The sequence below is a fragment of the Spodoptera frugiperda genome, chromosome 9 (genome assembly GCF_023101765.2).
Source record: "Spodoptera frugiperda isolate SF20-4 chromosome 9, AGI-APGP_CSIRO_Sfru_2.0, whole genome shotgun sequence".
NCBI lineage: Eukaryota > Metazoa > Arthropoda > Insecta > Lepidoptera > Noctuidae > Spodoptera > Spodoptera frugiperda.
In genome coordinates, this window is record NC_064220.1 from 7,918,299 (window position 1) to 7,940,270 (window position 21,972).

The 21,972-nt window shown below is 40.1% G+C and overlaps 1 protein-coding gene and 1 pseudogene across 2 annotated transcripts; one reads left to right on the forward strand and one right to left on the reverse strand.

The window, feature by feature from the left end:
- The first annotated feature begins 427 nt into the window (after positions 1-427).
- Positions 428-21,530, forward strand: LOC118271245 (hemicentin-2). 2 transcript variants are annotated; one of them, XM_050695958.1, is made up of 17 exons: positions 429-713; positions 1,230-1,465; positions 4,056-4,190; positions 4,900-5,007; positions 6,250-6,369; positions 10,073-10,235; positions 10,661-10,845; positions 11,872-11,968; positions 13,486-13,643; positions 14,428-14,590; positions 14,879-15,157; positions 15,981-16,050; positions 17,431-17,624; positions 17,906-18,049; positions 18,943-19,074; positions 19,680-19,737; positions 20,503-21,530. In XM_050695958.1, the coding sequence occupies exons 1-17, from the start codon at positions 512-514 to the stop codon at positions 20,624-20,626; spliced, it is 2,568 nt and encodes an 855-aa protein (XP_050551915.1). In that variant the 5' UTR covers positions 429-511; the 3' UTR covers positions 20,627-21,530. The 2 variants fall into 2 exon arrangements, with proteins under 2 accessions (XP_050551916.1, XP_050551915.1); XM_050695959.1 differs by lacking the exon at positions 6,250-6,369 and having other exon boundaries at positions 428-713.
- On the reverse strand, positions 2,110-4,048 carry LOC126911063 (uncharacterized; annotated as a pseudogene).
- Positions 21,531-21,972: the final 442 nt, after the last annotated feature.

Here is a 21,972-nt window from a genome sequence, read left to right on the forward strand (position 1 = left end):
GTTTTTAGTCAGCAATACTGACACTCCCTCTCGCCTAGCCCAAAGTGGGAAAAGTCATTAGATTAATTTTATTTCCCTCCTTAAAAAACAAACCAGTTTTGTGAAACTATGTGACCAGCATGCATTTTTCCATAAAAAAAAGATAGCTTAGCTGAGTCCGTTTCCACCAGTGCTGAGCTATGTGTACCAATGAATATGATTGGTGAAACCCAAACGCATTCACAGTAACGCAGCATATCATGTGTCTGGTAGAAAATCACCCTTTCACGGCTAAACTACATGCCAAAACGTTCTTAATCATTTTAGTTTGATTTACATTTGTATTGGTGAAACAAAACTTTACCAACGGGCAATAAAAGGAAAATACCACTGGATATCTATGTTGCTGTAACTATATTTACGTTTCTATATATAACATTATGATAACGTGGTTTCGCGCAGTGTACGTAGATCGTTCATCCATTTACAAACATTATAAATTATTTAGTTTGTTATTGAATTAATTGGTAAAATGTTCGGGCGGATTTATCCGCTGGCAGTGTTACTGGTATTTGCTGATGTTGTTGTAAAAGCAACATGCCAAGAGAAAGACTATACTATAGTCATAAGTGCAAATGAATTGATGAGGAACGTTATAAATATAATAAAAAATAACATAAAATATTCCTTTTCTGATACCGACAACATAGTGCTCGTCACATTCCACGACACAGGTATTCCAAATTCAAAATATTTTTTTTTATTTATAATCATTTTCAAGTCAAACAATATAAAGTGTGTTCATATACATATATGAATTTGGCATAAACTCCGTATATTTAATTTTGACAAAATACTACTTTAAGTAAGTAAATCTACAGATAAGTAGAGTGTGTGAACTAGCCCTAAGTACCTAAGTAAAACTATTTGCTTACTCCAAACTTCCTCCAAACTTTACTTTTTTTATGGTACAATCCGGTAAACGTGTCATGAACACTCACCAAGTACGTTGCCGGCCTTTTGGGGGTTAGAATTTTAAGAGTTGTTGGGGAATAGGGGATTATGAAGATTGGAAAGGGGGTTGATTGGGCCCCCGGTAACCTGACTCACACAACAAAACTCAACGCAAGCGTTCTTTCACATAGGTTTTCTGTGAGGTCGTGGTATTACTCCGGTCGAGCCGGCCCATTCGTGCCGAAGCATGGCTATCCCACATTTAAACTTTACTACCTACTTTTATTTTATTTCAGATGCACGTGTGAAAAAGGTAGCCAATATTGATGCATTACGAAGAGCATTGGATGATGTTTACTATGAGAGTACCTACCGTCGTATAAATTGTCTAGAATCATCTATGAATGCACTGATTACAGCATTGCAAGCAAGTAATAGTAATTCCCATATATTAGTGTTCGCCAATACTCTACCCGAGGATAGCGAGAAGGTTGACATTGTCAAAGAATTGTGTCAGAAAAAGCAAACTCAGGTAAGTACAGAGCGTAAAAGTTTAAAACAAATTTTATTGTAGCGTGAAATCTCTACAATTTGTTTCAAATGTCTCTTAAGTTGATTTTTTTTATAGATTCTTAGACGCATATAAGATACGTCATCGTGCCTACCCAAAAGATACTAATTAGGGATACAAAGACTTTTTTATTTATTTACATTTAATGGGTATTCTACTAATTGGCTACAATTCAGTAATCTCTTTGGAGAAAGCTGTGCTATTATGGACGAAGTTATCCTTACGAATAACTACCGGAAATATATTATTAAGGATGGGACTGTTGACATATTTTATGTCGGGCATGTTATAATCCTGGTGAATCCATAAGACATATCATTTCTGGTTATGAACAGTTCGCTGCGCACCGACCTCCCGAACGGCGTCGACGTAATTTGTTACGCCGACGATACGCTAGTGAATAGGTCAGACCACCACAGATGGGGCCCAGTAGGGCGCACCGCGGCCAACTTAATGGCGAGAGCGGTTGCGACATGAAAGGATCCGGCAATTGGGACTCGATCAAATCAGGTGGTCAAGATTATCCACAAGCTACTTGCTTTGCACTATCAACTTGTGGAACGGACGAGTTTGAGGTTCCATTACAAGTATGTGCGAACTGAGGTTCCATACTACAAGTATGTGCCTGATCCAGTTCCTGAAAAAGGCCATATCACGTTGTACTGGGATCGATCTATTATCACTGACAGGACTATTGTAGCCAGTAAACTTGATAATATAGTGGTGATAAACCGACAAGCGCCACACGATGATAATCGATGTCACCATCCCCCATGTCGACAAACTCGTGAAAGCTGAGAAAGATAAACAAATAAAATATCTTGACTTGGCTCACGAGGTTGCCGACATGTGGAATCTGAATTCGGCTATCGTTGTACCAATAGTCGTGTCGGCCAACGGATTAATACCCAACAGCTACGACAACCACCTTAGAAGGCTAGGATTAGGCGGATGGATCAAGGGCCTGATGCAGAAGGCAGTACTCCTTGAAACGGCACGTATTGTGAGGAGGTTTCTGTCTCTGGAGCCCTAACCACCGCTAGCTTTTTTTTTTTTTTTTGAGGGGGGAAAATCATCCAATGACTTTTCTCGCCTTGGGCGAGGCGAGAGGGAGTGTCAGACTCTTACTGACTAAAAACCACCCCGTTCCTTCTCCTGCCTTTCGAGCCGGAGCCCCGGTAAACCCGCTAGGTTGTCCGCAGCTCCGGATTAGGCATCAGCCCTACTGGGCCCCATCTGTGGTGGTCTGATGGCTCTTTGAGGCGCGCGCGGAACGCGACGCGCCGCACGCACGGGTCTGGTTCTGGTCGGGCGGCGAACTACCCTTGCTCGCCGTCCGCAGGCCCGCACTTACGGTGGCCGGAGATCGTCACGCGATCCCCGACGCCCGGAGTGTCTCTCGCGACGGCTGGGGCGTGAGAAGGTTCGTTCCCTCACGCGCCCCGCCTCCTCCTTAGCTAGCATGACTGCTTCGCAGAAGGAGGAGACGGCATCCCAGTCCCCCTGAAAAAAAAAAAAAGGGTGAGAACAGTGCTACTCCGCACCATGGCTTGTACCAATGCCGGACGCGAGAGGTCGCCGTCGCCGACTACATCCCTGAGGACACGACGGTGCTCAGCCCATGCAGGGCACAGCGCCACCGTATGTTCCACTGTGTCCTCAGGACGGTCCTCGCAGTGATGACACCCGGGCGTTTCCTCCGCCCAATCAGAAACAGGAACCTACCGAAACTTCCATGCCCGGTAAGCACCTGCGTCAGGCGGTAGGTGAGGACGCCGTGGCGTCTCTCAAGCCACTCCTCAAAGAGGGGACTTATCGCTGCAATGACAGCGAGCCCAGCCCTCGGTTGCGACAGTCGTTGCTGCCATTCCGCCATGAGATCATGCCGGAGCTCGTCCCGCCACGCACTAATCTGGCGCGGCAGTGGAGTTTCGCCCCGGCGACGCGCGTCGGCGCGCAAACAGAAGACGCGCGCAAGCACTTTCGCCTCCAAATCCCACGGCGGTAATCCGGCAAGGAGGTTCGCCGCCCTAACCACCGCTAGCTTGGACCATGCTTCCGCTACTAGTCGGCTCCTATTTTTATATTTTTAAATATTATTTTATTTTGTATTTTATAAGTAGTATTAAAAATATAATTTTAGAGAATTTTGAATAAATATATGAATTCTACTAATGTTATAAATGCAAAAGTTTTTATGTTTGTTTCTCCTTCACGTCAAAAGGACTAAAAGAATCGAGATGAAATTCGGAACAGGGGTAGATTATGGTTTGGAATAAGACATCAACTTTTTATCCCACGACAATGCGAGCGAAGCAGCTCATAGAAGCTAGTCATATGATAATATATACAATGCTCTCTTATTTCAACCATCGTCTAATCAGTCCATTATTAGACCTGGTGTAACCCCTATTTCTTATTGTTGGTGGCTAAAAAAGTGTTATAAAAATAACGTATTAAAATGACAAATAACATTCAATACAGTCTACATAGTCCTAGTTCTGCTGTTTATTTAATATTCTATTTTTTTATTTAATATTCTCAATTACAGATTTCGTTTGTGGTCACAGAAAAAAATTGTACAAGATACAGTTCAATTAATAATAAAAATGAATATAGCAAAATAGCCCAGGCGTGTTCAGGAATGGTTTATGAAGTAGAAGAAGATGAATTAGTTAAAACAAAGGTAAGTGTCGGGAGAAAACGGAGCTATACAACCTACATAGCTCCGTCCCTCTCGCACTGCTCAGTGATCGACCATTCTGACACAATTGTAATAGCAGACTAAGGCCCCTGTGTCATCACTGCGATGGCCGCCCGGAGCACACGGTGGAGTATGTGGTGGTGATGCGCCTCGCGTGGGTTGGGCACCGCCGTGTCTTCAGAAATCCTCTCGCGTTTGACATTAGTTCAGGCCCAGGGCGCCTACTCTAATTCAACGAACGAACGAAAAGACTTCGCAGATTGCATACTACAATTCTATTTATTGCGAACTTTCGTGAACAAGACTGAACAAATTAAATGAAGATAAATAAATAGGTTTTGATATGAAATTAAAAATAAAACGTTATTTTAAGTAATTCTATTAGTAAATCAATAAAACCTACGGTCGAAGATTAAACGAAACTTCGGATTCGAGAACCGGAGTAGCCCTACAGGTGTGGAGCGAGGGAAACTGGATAAATGTTGATCGTACTATGATTCTGTTATCGATCCGAACACATACATACGTACTAGATATATCATACATCTAAATAAATGATTTTTGCTCGTAAAAAAAACGATAATTTTAATAAAAAAAGCCCTTTTAACATTTTTATTGGATTAAACAAAGATATCTAGTTACGTCCCTTACTTACTACTGTTTTTTTCTAATTGTTTTTTTTTCTTCTTAGGCCAATGTATTTCATCATATAGGTTCACCTAGGACGTATACGATATACGACAGAAATATTGTAATCAGTGCGACGACTGTTCCAGCCGGTGTTTGGAAAAATATTCCGGTGAGTGTTTCTTGAAGTAAACATTTTAATACGAATGGTGTGGTATACTCTTGGTACAAGTTTGCTTTACATTCAAACATCCTTGATCAGTTCAACCAACCTTGGAAAGTTGTTTATAATCCTAAGTACAATCACGTGTTATCGGTCACTAATTACCAGTCATCTTTATATATATAATTCTTCTGTAATGGACCAAGAGCCCAGCCCTGCCAGACATTACTTATTTTCTGAAAGCAAAACATGGGATACCGAGTAGCTTTTATATGTACCTTGAACGCCTGCGTACCAGCTAAGTTGGATAGACGGCCGATTTACAGGTATCAGGTGAGAAAGATGAGTAAAAATAAGACTAACCTAACTTAAATTCTGATGGCTGATTTTTATATGTGCTTTATAAAACATTAATTAGAAAATAATATCCGCACTGCCAGACACTTTCCGTCGGCCATAACTTCTGCCAGACGCTTTATCGTAAGGGCCAAACATCCCCATGCTCATGCTCCATCATCATCCATGCATCCGCTCATGCTTGGCTAAATTTTTTTTATGTCTGGCGGGATGTTTGGCCCTTACGATTTGTCTGGCTCAATAAATATAGCTTAAAAATAGTCCTCTAAGTAAGATATATAAAAATGAAACAAGTAAAGTTCAATAATTTTTTTAGGAGCTTTAAAGCGTCCAGAAGTTTGGCCGACGGAAAGTGTCTGGCAGTGCGGATATTATTTTCTAATTTATGTTTTATAAAGCATATATAAAAAACAGCCATCAGAATTTAAGTTAAGTTAGTCTTATTTTTACTAACCTTTCTCACCTGATACCTGTAAATCGGCCGTCTATCCAACTTAGCAGGTACGCAGACTCGGTATCCCATGTTTTGTGTTTCAGAAAATAAGTATTGACTGGCAGGGCTGGGCTCTTACTCTATAAGTGTCTATATGTACACTTGACCGCCCATGGACACTTGAAACACCAAAGGCGTTACAAGTGCGTTGCCGGCCTTTTGGGGGTTAAGAATTTAAGTGTTGTTGGGGAATCGGAGATTGGGCCTCCGGTAACCTCACTCACACAACGAAACACAACGCAAGCGTTGTTTCACGTCGGTTTTCGGTGAGGCCGTGGTATCACTCCGGTCGAGCAGGCCCATTTGTGCCGAAGCATGGCTCTCCTACACTTTTTCCCCAAATCTACTAAACCAATTATTTTCACCAAAATCCACAATTAACTAAAATAAAACTGTTTCAGTTCGAATTAGATGAACTAATGCGACATTATGTCGTTGTCTACGCGTCAGGTAATAAAGTAAGTTTCTCCGTGAGTTCTGGAGCGAGCGAAAGCGAAGACATACTGTATCCTAATGCTAAAGTGAGTATTAGAAAGAGAAATAATTTAATATATTATTATTACACTAGCAAACCTGGCGAACTCCGTTTCGTTAAAGTAAAACCATGGAAATCGGTTCATGCGTTCCGGACTTATAGCGACAGGAAGGAAAACCCGACTTATTTTTATATGTTAATAGATAAGTCTTGTAACGCAAATGGTGAAAAGTGGGTGTACATTGTATAGCGGCATGACGTAATGTGCACCTCTGCCTGCGTTAAGGATTATAATTCACAAATTGTAGTTTCCTTTTTTAAAAACAGTTGAATGTTACTTAGTTTTAAAGGATGAGAATTGGAAGCCTGGAACACAACTGATGTTATCTTTCTTGCCGTTGCTAGTCTCTATATGGCATTAAGGCAGTTGTCCCACCAACGGCGAGTGAACGACTAACTATCGGCTATTTTCTCGCTCAAGAAACGTACAATAGATATACTTTCCGTGTAAACAAAAGAGATGCATAAACAAATAGTTGATCGCTGACTGTTCACACTGCCGGCGAGTGCTCGCTTCACTAGTTTGTCGCTGAGCGACAAGAGCTATGAAAGATAACACTCGCTCGGTGACACTCGCCAAGCGATTAAAACTCACGCCGAGCGAGCAACCAGTGGCAGCCTCGCAGGAAGCCGTATCCGATTAGGCGAGTACTCGACGGAACCCCCGTTACGTGCCGAGGACCGCGCGGACTCTTCGCCGACTCCCTGGAGGCTACATTCCAGCCGAACCCATCCGCAACGTACAACACACGCAGCTATCGTCTCAGGTCTTAACGTTACCTGGAGCAGCCGATCTCCCCGAGGTTACCCCATCGTGTTCTTGGCCTGGTGCGGCAATGCTCTCCGAGCCCCACTACGCAAGGCACCCGGTAAGACGGCTCTCCCCAAATATAGGCCCTTCGCCGCCTGCCGCCGCGAGGAAATGCGACGATACCCGCCTGTTTAACGGTACCTCCGCACCGGACACTTCCCGGCTAAGTGGAAGCTCGGCCAGAGTAATCAGGCTGCCCAAACAGGGGAAAAATGCCGGGGAGCTATTTACCAATCAATTCGATACCGTCTCGAAGCTTTCGTAGAATGCTGCTGCTAATGCACCTGCGCCCAAACCTCCAGCACGCGGCGAACAGTTCGGCTTTAGGGCCGAACACTCCATGACCCAGCAAGTCGCTTTGTACTGCACGTTGGCCGCCGCGCGTTGACTTTAGCGTGCCGCCAGTATTCCTCGACATGGAGAAGGCGTTGGGACAAAGTCTGGCACGCCGGTGCTCAGCAAGCTGGCCACATCTACTACTCCTCGTCGACTGTTAAGGGATCGGGCCAGCCCTGCACGGCAGATACCTTCCAACTGGCAGTGGAAGGCGTTCTGTCGACTGAGCGCGGCATCCAAGCCGGCTTTGCCCCAGGAAGCTATCTAACCCGTGTGCTTTTGTACACGGACGACATCCCCGTCGTGGACCGCCAAGCTCGCAATTACGCGGCGCTCTAACGACGTGCTGAACGCCCGGCACGCAGTATTCAAATTACATATGAATCGCGCCCTAATAATGCACTCCCTGACTGGCTGGAGAAGTGGAGGTTGGCCGTCAACGTGGCCAAGACACATGCACTCGCCGTGGGGATCATGAAGCCGGAACCTATGACTCTGATGGGTGAGCCAATACGGTGGGCGCCGAGAGTTAAATACCTCGGCGTATCGATATAAATCCCTGTCCATACGCCCCACTGCAGCAGGCTGTTTCAGGCGCGCGCCGCCCGTCACCTCCTCGGTCCTCGACTCGTCGCTGAACGTAAGCTAAATCTAAAGGCCTACTTATTCGGACACGGCTTACCTAGCCTGGTAAGCGCTTGTCCGAATCCAACAAAAACGCCAAAGTGCGCAGCAGTCTATACGCTGGCACCATAGTAAAGGCCCCGCCTTCGTACGGAACGCGACAATATCAGAGATTCGGCGTAGCGTCGACGACTTTTTTAGCGCCTGAGCACAAACATGTTTGACGCGCCAGCAAGTCGCGGCACGACCACCTTCGGGCGCTGGCGCCATTTATTTCTTTGACGGATACGGTCTGCCTCGAGACCTGGTCGTGACCGACCCACCTGACGCAGCCACATGAGCCTCCCGCCCGCCCTAGCTAGGGCGGGGCGGTAGAGGCTCCTCAACCGGACTTGACCACGCGCCGCTACCCGCCTGCTGCTCGCCGCCAGCCCGGCAGAATGCCGCAAGCGGCGCGATACGGACTTGACACCGCATCGGGCCCCTCGCGGGGCCCGACTTCTCCAACCCCTCGCCCGCAGTCGCGGGCAGCGACAAGAGACCGCCGAAACAGGCCTCGGCCTGGATCGTCCTCGCGAGTACAACGTAGAGAAGACTTCGAGAGAGCAACCAGTGGTCATTTCTCTACAGTGCGTATCGTAGTGCGAGTAATCGCCCGCCTCACTCGCACACTCGCTTATAGCCGAGCTACACAAATATCAGAACTACACACTCGCTCGCCACGTCTCGCTTAACTCGTTTCTAGTTCTAGCTCTACTCGTTACTCGTTCATCGTTGCCGGTGGGACAACTGCCTTATGGTCAATTACTCAAACGTCACTCAATTGTAAGACGCTCTCAAATATAGTTCTGTCCCTACAAATTCTTTGGAAATGACAGAGATAGCACGATATTTAAGTACAACTCAAAGGAGATTGTCCAAAGCTGGCCATTTTTAAACAGGCTGCTCAACAAAAATGTAATTTACCAATAATTTTATTTATATTTTTGTAAATGTCTGATGCTAATAACTTTGTACAAATTAGCACTATAAAAAAAAACGATTTTATTGGTATTTTTTATGATAAGACCAAGTCTTTGTAGTAGTTGGCTTTGAATTTGACTTTAGTGCTGCCAATCTGCTGTTTATTGCGTGGGAAAATACAAAGTAGACACATTAGTAGGAAAACATATTTTGTATATATATTATATGAAAATAACACTGAAGGGAGGGCAGCCATAAAACAATATTGCTGCAACTGCATGGTGGGTCGTAGAACAATAAGTTGCTTTGCACATATAATGACTATTAATTCAGTGTTTTTGAGCTGGGCAAGGTACCAGAAAATTATTAATCCACCTGCTGAGTTCCTTGACCATATTTAAATTACATATGAATCGGATTAATAATGCATTTTAATAGAAAAAATGTTTTATTTCATGCATAACCAGTTTCAATAAAATGTAAAAAAAAATATCTAAATATAAATCTTGATACAAAACTAAGTTTTTATCTTCATTCTTACTGATATGAACTAATAAATCAAACATATATTATTAGCTGAAGTGCTTGTTTAAAAATAGCCAAAGTCCCATATAAGTTGGTCAATCGCCTTTGAGTAGCATTTCAGTATTCGGGCGTAGCTTTGTTCTTTTTTATATGATTTGCATTCTTTTTACGTGTTTTTAATCACATATTATTCTTATTTATTTCTTTGTATTTTTTTACCTTTTCAAGGGTGATAAGATACACTAACTCTTTTGCTACTGATTGAACCTTTCTCAATTTGAAAGTAACGTGGGACGAGTTGCAGAATGAAAATAATTTTTATTTTGATTTTCCCAAATGGGTCGTAGGCATGTGAGACGAGTTGATGAATCACCCAGATACAACAGATAAATTGTAAACTATATAAGTACTTATTATTTTGTTGTTTTAGGTAACAAAGTATAATTTGGATCCAGGCAAGCACACCCTTACCGTGAAAGGGGAATCAGAGACATATGTTGTCATAAGGAGCCGAACTCACTTCTCCTTCAAATATGGTTTCTCGGAGTTGAAACCGGCGTCCTTTGACGACACGTCTCCCCAAATATCATCTGGTGAGATATTCATATTGATATGATACATACATCACATCTAATTTTACTAAAAACGATAAAAAGTTCTTATAAAAGACGCCTACAACTCTGTTATTATTATGATTAATGTTGTTTAAATTATTATAATTTTTTATACAGCAGGCAGTATGCTGGATTATAATAGCTAACGAACAGTCTTATTACCTGATGGTAAGCATTCGTCGTTGGCCATTGGCACCTGCTACAGCATAGGATCATCTGGTTACCATAGATATGCTACCAGTAACCTCACTCGGTAAACTAAATGAAGCATCTATGTTTACTTTTTCAAATTAAAAACATTTTATAATAATAACAGTTTTGTCTATTTTTCGAACAACACGTTTGGTTAAAACTCTGAATCCATTTGAATTAATTTTGTTTACGTCTATCAATTTTTTTTTTAGATATAGATGTCTATTTCTTGTCAGTATTGGTAAATGATAAAGACGAAATAGTGGAAATAACAACAGCACAGATCTTAGGAATGGACGATAAGCCACTCATGCCACATCTTCCTTTGATCAAAATTTCTAAAGATTTTTACGTTACCCAGCCTGTAGTTGCACCAAAAGATATGTTTAAAGTAGCGGTGAGTATTAAAATTACACGACATTATTGTCATTTTACTAGTAATGTATGAAGGAGAAGCAGAACTACAAACCATCTTAAGACATCAATATGGACACGTGAGGATATTTGACGAAGCCCCTCTACGCGGGTCTCTTGCCTGAGCCCACCATTTCAAATGCAGGTCGCAAAAAAATTTAATGAAAATTATTCTTATTTTAAAGTTAGGTACCATAATCGAAAGTCTAACCGCCGTACTTAAAGTCATTTAATGGTTACTTTATCCAGTCCTTAGCAATTGATTTCGATACAAAATCCCATTACTCGCTTTTTTTTTTTATGGGACATGCCGGTAATCGAGCAGACGTATTACCTGATGGTAAGCAATCGCGTGTCCATGGGCGGCGGCCCATGGACACTTGAAACACCAGAGGCTTTACAAGTGCGTTACCGGCTTTTTGGGAGTTAGGAATTTAAGGGTTGTTGTTCGGGAATGGGGATGGGGAAGATTAGGAAGGGGGGAATTGGGCCTCCGGTAACCTCACTCACACAACTAAAACACAACGCAAGCGTTGTTTCACGTCGGTTTTCTCTGCGGCCGTGGTATTACTCCGGTTGAGCCGGCCCATTTGTGCCTGAGCATGGCTCTTGTAACTATAAAAGCAGAATACCATCTTAAGACATCAATATGGACACGTGAGGATATGACGAACGGGTCTACGCGGGACTCTTGCCTGTAACCACCAGTGTATGGAATCGCAAAAAAATTAAATTTATTAATCAAGTAATTATTTTCGATACAAAATCATTACTAAGGAATAGTTTAAGTAATTGTTAAATGTCTCAGAGTGCGGCTGTAAGCATTTCTTTTTGTTTGGTCACCGGGGCTCCGGCCAAACCAGGAGTAGGAACGGGGTGTTTTTAGTCAGTAAGAGTCTGATACTTTCTCTCGCCTCACCCAAGGAGGGAGAAGTAATTGTCTGATTTCCATTCTCAAAAAAACACATTATTTTTTATAACGACTAAATTAATATTGCTTACTGCATAGCTGCACGGGAGAGTGAAAAGAACGGGTCACAATATAAGGCGTTTCGCAAACTTTCCTGTCACACCCTCGAAGCCAATAAGTAAAAAACCACGACTAGGTAAGTTTATTATCATTATATCATTTCTTAGTGTTAAACAAAGTCGCTCTCCGTATAGTCATTTCTTCTGACTACATTTGTACGACTAAAAATGTGTGTGCGCAAAAGTAATACATAAAAAATATTATCGTCGTCACGCCTTACATCCCCAAAGGGGTAGGCAAAGACGCATAGGTATTATGGCACTTAATGCTGCTGTACAACATACATTGTACACCCCATTTTCACAATTTACGTTAAAAGTAAAATACATAAAAATGTATATTTTATATTAAACTTTTAATGGGCTCTATTCCACCGATCTGCCCCTATGGTTATAATTATATCCATAATGAAGGTAGCTAAACTTGTCCCGAACAAATAAACAAGCGGAGCAAACTAAATAAAAGCGTTTAATAATTAAAAAATAACTGCGTTTAAAAAAAAAGACTTCTAAAAAGCTAAAACTAACTTTTATTAATCAAACGTACTGATAAGTTACGCGGTGATTTTGAAACACAGTTTTATGTTTTTTATTTTTTACTTTATAGTTTAAGGAGGTTTTTTTTATGAAACACGCCGGTAATCGAGCAGACGTATTACCTGATGGTAAGCAATCGCCGCACTTGAACAGCAGAGGCGTTACAAGTGCGTTGCCGGCTTTTTGGGAGTTAGCAATTTAAGGGTTGTTGTTCGGAAATTGGGGATGGGGAAGATTGGGAAGGGGGGAATTGGGCCTCCGGTAACCTCACTCATACAACAAAACACAACGCAAGCTTTGTTTCACGACGGTTTTCTGTGAGGCCGTGGTATCACTCCGGTCGAGCCGGCCCATTCGTGCAGAAGCATGGCTCTCCCACACTTAAAAGGTGCTCCATAAATAGCAATCTGACCTTAAAAACGAATCGCAACTACAAATCATCTTATACATCAATATGGGGCCTGAAAATAGTTGACGAAGCCCCTCTACGCGGGGCTCATTTATATTTTACTTTATAGTTTAGTACAAGGCTTAGTATACAGACCTGGTATACTACCTGTGATACTACGTACAGTTCATGAGTGTAAAATTCTCATCAATACAAATTATTCATGATCATTCAGACTGCCTCGTTGGTCGAATGGTCGCAAGTGCGACTGCCGAACAAGGAGTTTCGATTTCGATTCCCGGGTCGGACAAAGTACCTATTGCTGGGGTGTTTTCGGTTTTTCGAAAATATCTCAGTAGTAGCACGGAGTTTGGAATTGTGTCCAGTATATGGCAATAGGCTCACCCCCTATTACATAGGACTTATAACACAAATAGTAAAAAGTGGGTGTACATTGTATAGCGGCATTACGTGTCGTAATGAACACCTCTGCCTACCCCTTCAGGATAAAAGGCGTGATGTTGCAAAACAAATTATTCAAGCCCAAACACCAGGTAGTTACTAATAACCCTTGAGGAGTTCCCATAGCTATCATACTACAGTTAATAAAAAGTAGCATTCTAATACTAAATAATTCAATATAATGTTTATCACAAATAATGTTTCCAGAAAAAACAAATGATCAAGTACCTAAAGTGGTGATTGCTGAAGGCAATGAAACGTCTGTAGAGTACCGCACTTCCTTGACTTTAACTTGCAAAGTGACAGCACATCCCAAACCAACCATAACTTGGCACAACAATAACGGAGATAAAATGCCTTCCAAAGTAAGTATTTTTTTATTGTATAACCCGGTAAACGAGCTGGCAGATCACCTGATGGTAAGCTATCGCCGCCGCCCATGGACACCAGAAATACCAAAGGCGTTATAAGTGCGTCCTTTTAGAGTTAGGGTATTTAATTTAAGGGTTGCTGAGGAATCGGTGATTGAGATGGGGGGATAATTGGGCCTCCGGTAATCTCAGTCACACAACGCAAGTGTTGTTTCACGTCGGTTTTCAGTAAGGCCGTGGTATTACTCTGAAGCTTAGCTTTCCCACACTTAAATCTACGATAACATTCACATTACTCATATTAACTATGGTAATTAGCAAAAATAATGTTGTCTTTATTAATTCTTTCTCTCAATTACTACCAACAATTTGGCCAATAGTGCTAAAGTTCCTTAGTTGGTATAAACATTTTTTTATAATGTTTTTTTATGGATACAATAGCGCAAATAAATTTGCAATATTAAAAAAAAAATGTAGTTACGTCATTTGGACCGTTCAATGTTTAACTAGAATACGAATCGATAATTGATATAATTTCGATCCCTACGTAGTTTCGATCGACGGCTTTTGTATATTATTTACTTTTGTATATATTCGGAAACCCTAATCTAGCTTGACTGCAACAAGAAAACATTATTACATAACTAAAAATCACGGTTTAATCACGTAAATTAATGGAGAAAAGCTCTATAGTTGCTTCTAGATTTTTAGTTAATTTAGCAAGTCTCAGCAATAGTTATAAAAAAAAATAGAAAACATTATGTTGATCAACTTTCAGAGTCCCACGATTGATAAACCGCCTGACTACATAAGTTACCTGGAGATTGCCGAGGCAGTAAACGATACGTACATGTGCCGTGCAGTTAATAAAGCTGGAACGATTAATGCACAAATTAAGGTGCACGCAAAATATCCATTTACCATCAATAATACTGTACAAAGTAAGTCAAGTCTGTTCTAGTAATTTGAATATTTATTCGTATTTTTGCCAATAGATGTTTGTTTTGATTGTGGACCCGGGTAGGTCCTAAAACTGCGACCAGCCACTGAGGAATGAACAGCAGCATTCTCTTAACTAATAGCTCAACTAACTAACTTAACTAGCTCAAAATTTAAAAAGATTTTTTGAGTGAGCAGCAAATATCATGATTAATTATTAATAAAACGACTGGAATTTATATTTATTAAGCGCGTATAATAATAAATATTTTACTTTTTACTATTTTTAGATTTAAATGTGGAATATGGCAAGTCGAAAGTCTTAAAATGTGGCGTCAAGTCGACACTTCCTGTAAAAATCACATGGTTCCTTATAAATCAAATTTCTGGAAGGAAAAGAAAAATAATAAATTCTGACGACTTCTCAATATCAGAAGACAAAACTGAAGTAACAATAAAGAAAATGCATATGGATATAGTTGGAAAATATGCCTGCCACGTTGCTTTAATACCATATCACAAAAAATATATAGCGGATTGGAGTGTAAACGTTCAAATAACTGGTTTGAGTAAGTACCTACAAAGATTTATTTTTAAACGACTTGAAAAAAAGGAGGTTATATCTTTTTTTACGTATTGTCCGCAATTAGTTCGCGTTCGAAGCATTTCACTACATACATAGTATAAAACAAAGTCGCTTTTTCTGTCCCTATATCCCTTTATATACTTAAATCTTTAAAACTACGCAACCGATTTTGATGCGGTTTTTTTAATAGATAGAGTGATTCAAGAGGAATGTTTATATGTATAATATATGACCATTACACCCACGCGAAGCTGGGGCGGGTCGCTAGTAAAATTATAAATTATGTTCTGTAAGTACCGGGTTTCTGCTTTTAAAAGATTTCGTTGTAAGTCTGATGGATAAATACTCAAACGCCACTCAATTTTAAGTCGCTCTCAAATATAGTTCTGTCCCTACAAATTCTTTGTAAATGACAGAGATAGCACGAGATTTAAGGATTACTTTTGAGGAACATTTCAGTATTCGGGCGTGAGATTATAATGCATGTGACATGAGCAAAGCTATCAAAACGAAAAGTTTTACGTAGGTACTTAATTTTTGATCATAGTACTGGGACCTTAGTCTGCTATTACAATTGTGTCAGAATGGTCGATCACTGAGCAGTGCGAGAGGGACGGTGCTATGTAGGTTGTATAGCTCCGTCCCTTTTGCACTGTTCAATGATCGAACATTGTGACACAATTGTAATAGCAGACTAAGGCCCCTGGACAATGAAATATAGCGACAACTTAATCAATGAAATATAGCGATTTGATACCTACTGATTAAACAACTCGTTATTGATACAATTAATGTATTAATTTCAGCTAATCCTAAAGTACATATGCCAGAAAAGGTGAAAACGGTTAGGGGTGTGACCGCCGTCTTAGAATGCAAGTAAGTAGCAAAACGTGTTTTTTTTATGGAACACGCCGGGTAAACAGTATACGTATCACCTGATGGTAAGCAATCGCCGCACTTGAAACAGCAGAGGCGTTACAAGTGCGTTGCCGGCTTTTTGGGGGTTAGGAATTTAAGGGTTGTTGTTCGGGAATCGGGGATTGGGAAGATTGGGAAGGGAGGAAATGGGCCTCCGGTAACCTCATTCACACAACGAAACACAACGCAAGCGTTGTTTCACATCGGTTTTCTGTGAGGCCGTGGTATCACTCCGGTCGAGCCGGCCCATTCGTGCCGAAACATGGCTCTCCCACACTTAAATTACGTATATCACAACCAACTTTACGTCGAGATCCATCTATCATATAAATATTAACTAAGAATGAAGACAGTCAAGCTTTATAGAAAGACATAAAGCTACCAGTACCGAGTACCTAGTTAGTATGAGTTTGTTTCGTGAGAGCGCATTCGGCGCTCTGATTGGCCGGCTCGAATAAACCAACCAATCAGAGCATTCTCGTTTAGATTGCTTTAAACGTAAAGCAAACTCATGGGTACGTCGTCAACGTGGAACGGTGCGGTAAAGTGCCTCGTTACGTTGACGTGACGTGTAAAATTACGGTAACGTAACGTAAAAATGAACTTCACGACGCGATGCAGAAACGTTACACGTCGCCGTGCCTTGTAAATTCTGGCACATTCTTTACTAACATACGTCACGTCGGCTTGCGCCGTCTCACGGCGACGTTGCCGTACCGTGCACTAGAACGACACGGCAACGTACCGTGCCACGTCACCGCACCGTGCCACGTTGACGACGTCGTGACGTGGAGATGTGAACACGGCCTAAGGATACCGAACAGAATGGCAGCCAATAACTAAGATAAAGACATATACAACGTGTAACAAAATACCCATATACATCAATAAGCCCTGATGAATACAGGTTGAATAGAATCTCTACACAAAGTTTCAGCTTAAAATACGTTTTAAAAGAAAATTGTACCAAATACTTGGTATCGCATAGTTCTTGATTTCAAATCATACAAACGTGTCACAACACTACAGGGATCACTCGCTGAGAAATGTTTCATAATATCATATTATGAAACATTTCTTCTGTCAATCTGATCGCCTAGTAGGTACCTGTCTAGCTAATTTTGAATCGCGCGCCGGCGCGATTTGAAAAATTCATAACTTGGTACCATGAAAACATGAGTTTAAAAAACCCTTCCCGTATCGTTTGTTATGCTATCTAGAAACCGTGCAATTGATATGTATACCCCCTTTTTGTTACACGTTGTATAATAGGTATCTACTTCATCAACTTCTTTTTCACCAACACGATTTAATAATAATAAATTTATATCTGTACAGCGCGACTGGTGTACCAAAACCAACCATTGAATGGCATTTTGGAAACAAATCTGGTTCGATGTTTGAACCACTGGGTGAAACTAATGCTGTGCTACGTATTAAAAATGTAGAAGCCAAACATGAGGGCCAATATAAGTGCGTGGCAGAAAATAAGTTATCTAAGGATGCGAGAGTCACTACTTTAATCGTTCAAGGTACTTATATATATAACATTATGTTGTTTTATTCATGGGTACACCTACCCACCTAGGTACACCTAGCTTGGCTTTAGAGAAAGGGTTCATGTGACCGAAAAATTATCAAAAGTTTTTCGAAATAACAAAATCAAGTAATGATCCCGAGACCTTTCCAACAAATGCAAAACCGTGGAAATCGGTTCGTGCGTTCTAGAGTTATAGCGTCAGGAAAGCAAACCCGGCTTATTTTTATATAATAGAAGATATTGATGCATATATTATGTACATATCTCTTACAGACATACCAAAAATATTATCTCGAAGATCTATCATATATCAAGCTTTTGAGGGCGACCCTGTTTTGAAGATACCATGCGTCGCCGTTGGAAAACCAAAACCAAACATCACCTGGAAAATGGACGGCCGGCCCATTAAAGCGCCAAGTAAGAAACTACATTCGTGATATTGTTATACCTATAGGCATCTGACGAAATTAACATCACTGCATTTGATTAGACTTTAGCTGGTGTACCTACCTTCTAACTACCACGGAGCCTGGAATTGTGTCCAATATATGGCAATAGGCTCACCCCCTATTACATGGGACTTATAACACAAATGGTGAAAACTGGGTGTACCTACATTGTATAGCGGCATTACGTGTCGTAATGAGCACCTCTACCTTCCCCCTATCGGGGATAAAAGGCGTGACGTTGCTGCTACCTACCTTCTAATACTAGGGTTGTGTTAAACCGACTCTGTTGTTTTTTTATTCATCTGTATTATTGAGTAATAAAAATATTGAAACATAAGATAACCTAATTCAAAAAAAAAATACGAAAAATGTACCGTTACACCACGCTATTTATGATAAAGATTCCCCGTGTTTTTTGAAACTAGTAGTACTTTTCTCGAACATTCATCTTGAGTAAGCCGATTTAATTTCAATTGTGATTTTAATAAGCCTTAGGTACTTTTTGACTTAGACTAGGTAAGTGATCCCCTTAATATTCAATTTAATAATTCGGTAAGGAAAATAGAAACTAACAGTTAAATATCGTCATGTCTTTAATCCCCGAAGGGGCAGGCAGAGGTGCACATTATGGCATTACACCCACTTTTCACTATTTAATAAGGGGTGAGTTTATTGCACATTTAACATTACACATTTTCAGACTCTGTACTACTCTGCACTGAGAAATTTTCGAAAAACAGTAAAAAGGCCAGCAATACTTTGCACGACCCGGGAATCGAGCCCGAAACCCCTTGCCCGATAGTCGCACTTACGATCACTTGACCAGCGAGGCAAACACAAAAAATAATGAAATTGTTTCAGATGCCAAGTTTGAGGTAGAAAATGGAACACTCATAATAAAATTCCCGAAAGTAGTAGATACCAAGTCATATTCGTGTGTAGCTGCAAATGAGGCTGGCTCAGAAACCGCAACATTTAAAACAATCATACGAGGTGAGTATTCGCAGTCTTTAGATATAATTTATTAGTATTTTTTATGGAATAATCCGGCAAATGAGCAGATGGATTACCTGTTGGTAAGCAATCGCCATCGCCCAAGACCATCCGAATCACCTGAGGCGTTACAAGTGCGTTGCCGGTCTTTTGGGGGTTAAGAATTTAAGAATTGTTGGAGAATCGGGGATTGGGAAGATTGGGAACGGGGGTAATTGGGCCTCCGGTAACCTCGAGCCGGCCCATTCGTGCTGAAGCATGGCTCTCCCACAATTGTACACAGTTAAGGGCTGAGCACACCATTAATTGAAGTCCGAATCACGTTAACGGAGACATTTTCGACTAAAGAATTTAGAATTGTCAAATATTAGATCAACTGTCACAAAAATTCCCGGAGCATTTTTCCGTATCTCGCTATGCTAGTTTCTATGACTTGAATCAAGTATTTTCAAGCGGTAATTTGTACAAGAATCGGTAGGGTAGTGGTGATCTTTATACCTACTCTAAAACTAATTGGAACTCGAACGAAATTACTATCTGACCGGCAGACGGTTCGCAATAATACTGTAATACAATTATTAATATTTTAAATTCACAATCACCAGAAGCTGTTCCCGAGAAGACTACTTCAAGAAGTCACAAGTCCCTTGATAAAACATGCAGGTAATTATCTAGTTGTTGAGTACCTTACACTAATCCTTCCAAAATAATCAATTTTAACATGAGTTCCACGTTCTTTAGAACAAGGACTATCGTTTTAATGCCAATCAAATGGCACTAATGTGGGATTAGGTCTAGTTTGTCCAATAGATATTTATTTGGAACCCAACTATTTGATATTTTAAGATGGGGCAGTAAACGCGCAGACTGATTAGCGGATAGTAAGCAAGCAATAAATTCCCAGTCTTTTAGAGTTTATGCATTTGACGAATTGGAATTTAGCGATTGATGCTGGGATCACCTAATTGGGCCTCCAGTGAAACACAACGCAAGCGCTATTTCACGCAGATTTCCTCTGATGCCTTGATATAATTCCGATGGTGATGGCCCATTCGCACCGGAGCCTTATCACCCAAGTGAAACATGGCTCTCCGGTGATTGGACAAATAGGACTTCACAATCCAAATTAGTGTTATAATATCGCACTCTTAATCCATCACTAAAATTTGCATTTTTAGGATATATAACATAAATTAAATTTCTATATAATTTTTACAGGAGAGCTGTTTTAAGAATTTTTAACCTAATAAGTGCCCTGATATGGTTAAAATTAACGTCTCAGTGATGATTTTTTTTTATAAATAGTCGCTAATACGCTTAAGAAATTATAATATATTTTTTGGTATTTTTAGTTTTAGCCAGTAATTCGTTATTAATTATTAATATGATGAACACAAACATTCCAAAGTTATTTTTTGTTACTTTCAGCTTCAGCTCAAAAGCAAGAGTGAAGACAACGTGGTTTGCAGAACGTCCGAATGTTGTATGTGATGAAAAATGCAAAAATAAAAAACCAACGGAAACAACTATAAATCAGTGTGAAAAAAAATGAGGCTAAAATAATTTTCAATACATAAACATACTAAACTTAATTATAGTGAATAATGTATTATTTATATGATAATTATTGGTATTAAATCTTTTTAATTTATTATTATTAATTATTTTTCTCTCAGGGAACTATTTAAAGAAATTGATATAATGACTATAGAAATTGATATACACAATATCAACACTAGAAATTAAAACAAATATGTTGTTCCTACTACTAGACTTAAGAAAATAAGCGATTCGTATACGCTTTTACAATAAAGTTCCCAGCCATATTCAAAGTTTAAACCTAAGTAAATTTAAAAATGTTATTAAAGAAAAACTTTGTAGTAAAGCTTTTTATAAAATAAAAGACTATTGGAGGATAATCAGGCTTCATCTCAGGCTGACATGTTTGTAACATATAATTACATTTTTTATACAATTTGACATTAACATAACTTGACATGTTTTATATTTTATATTTCCTTTTAAAATTGTTAGTTTGAGGACCGTTTGAGACTTTTGCGAGTCATTTTATTTTTAGTAAATTATATTCTGACAGTTTGAGCATTTGTGTGGCCTACCCAAATGTTCTTTTGGTTGGTGTTGTTCGTCGGATCATTCAGCAACAGCCGTCAGCTGAGCTGATTGTAAACTGATACATGCGTGCTGCCATCTGAACAGGTCCGCTCAGACTGCTGTGGTTCTTTCCTCAAAAGACCACTACAGAATCAACTTGCACGGTTCTCCGACATCTTTAATTGATTTTGTCTGGACTTTAAAAGATACTATGACCTCTGAGTTTGTTTCGGCATTTCTTCTCAGAGTAGTCGGATAGGAAATGCCGGCCTCATCTAGTTATTTAAGAGATTGACGTGTAAAAGTGTTATTTTATAACCTATTTGCAAAATAAATATCATTTATCATTTAATCAAAATATTCTTTAATTTTGAAATATTCCTGGTCCTTGTTCTTGGTGGAAACTATAATAACATCAGTTACTTATATTTTTTTTTTGCCATGCCGTGCATACAGTGTAATGTTCTTGTTCTATAAATACTCGATCAAAACAAGAAGATTTTTCCTTATAGATTGATGTGAGTACATCACAAAAACACTAGAAACAATTTGTGTTATAAGTCCCATGCAATAGAAAGTGAGGTTATTCCTATATGGCTACCATTAAGAAATTTTCGAAAAAAACTCAATAGTACCATCCCGACCCGAGAATCGAACTTAAAGCCCCTGATGCGGCAGTCGCACTTGCAACCACTCGATCAAGACAGTTCAAATTATAATAAAATTATAACGAATACTATTATTAATAAGAAAAAAACCAAATTCATTCCTATTAAAATGTAGGTA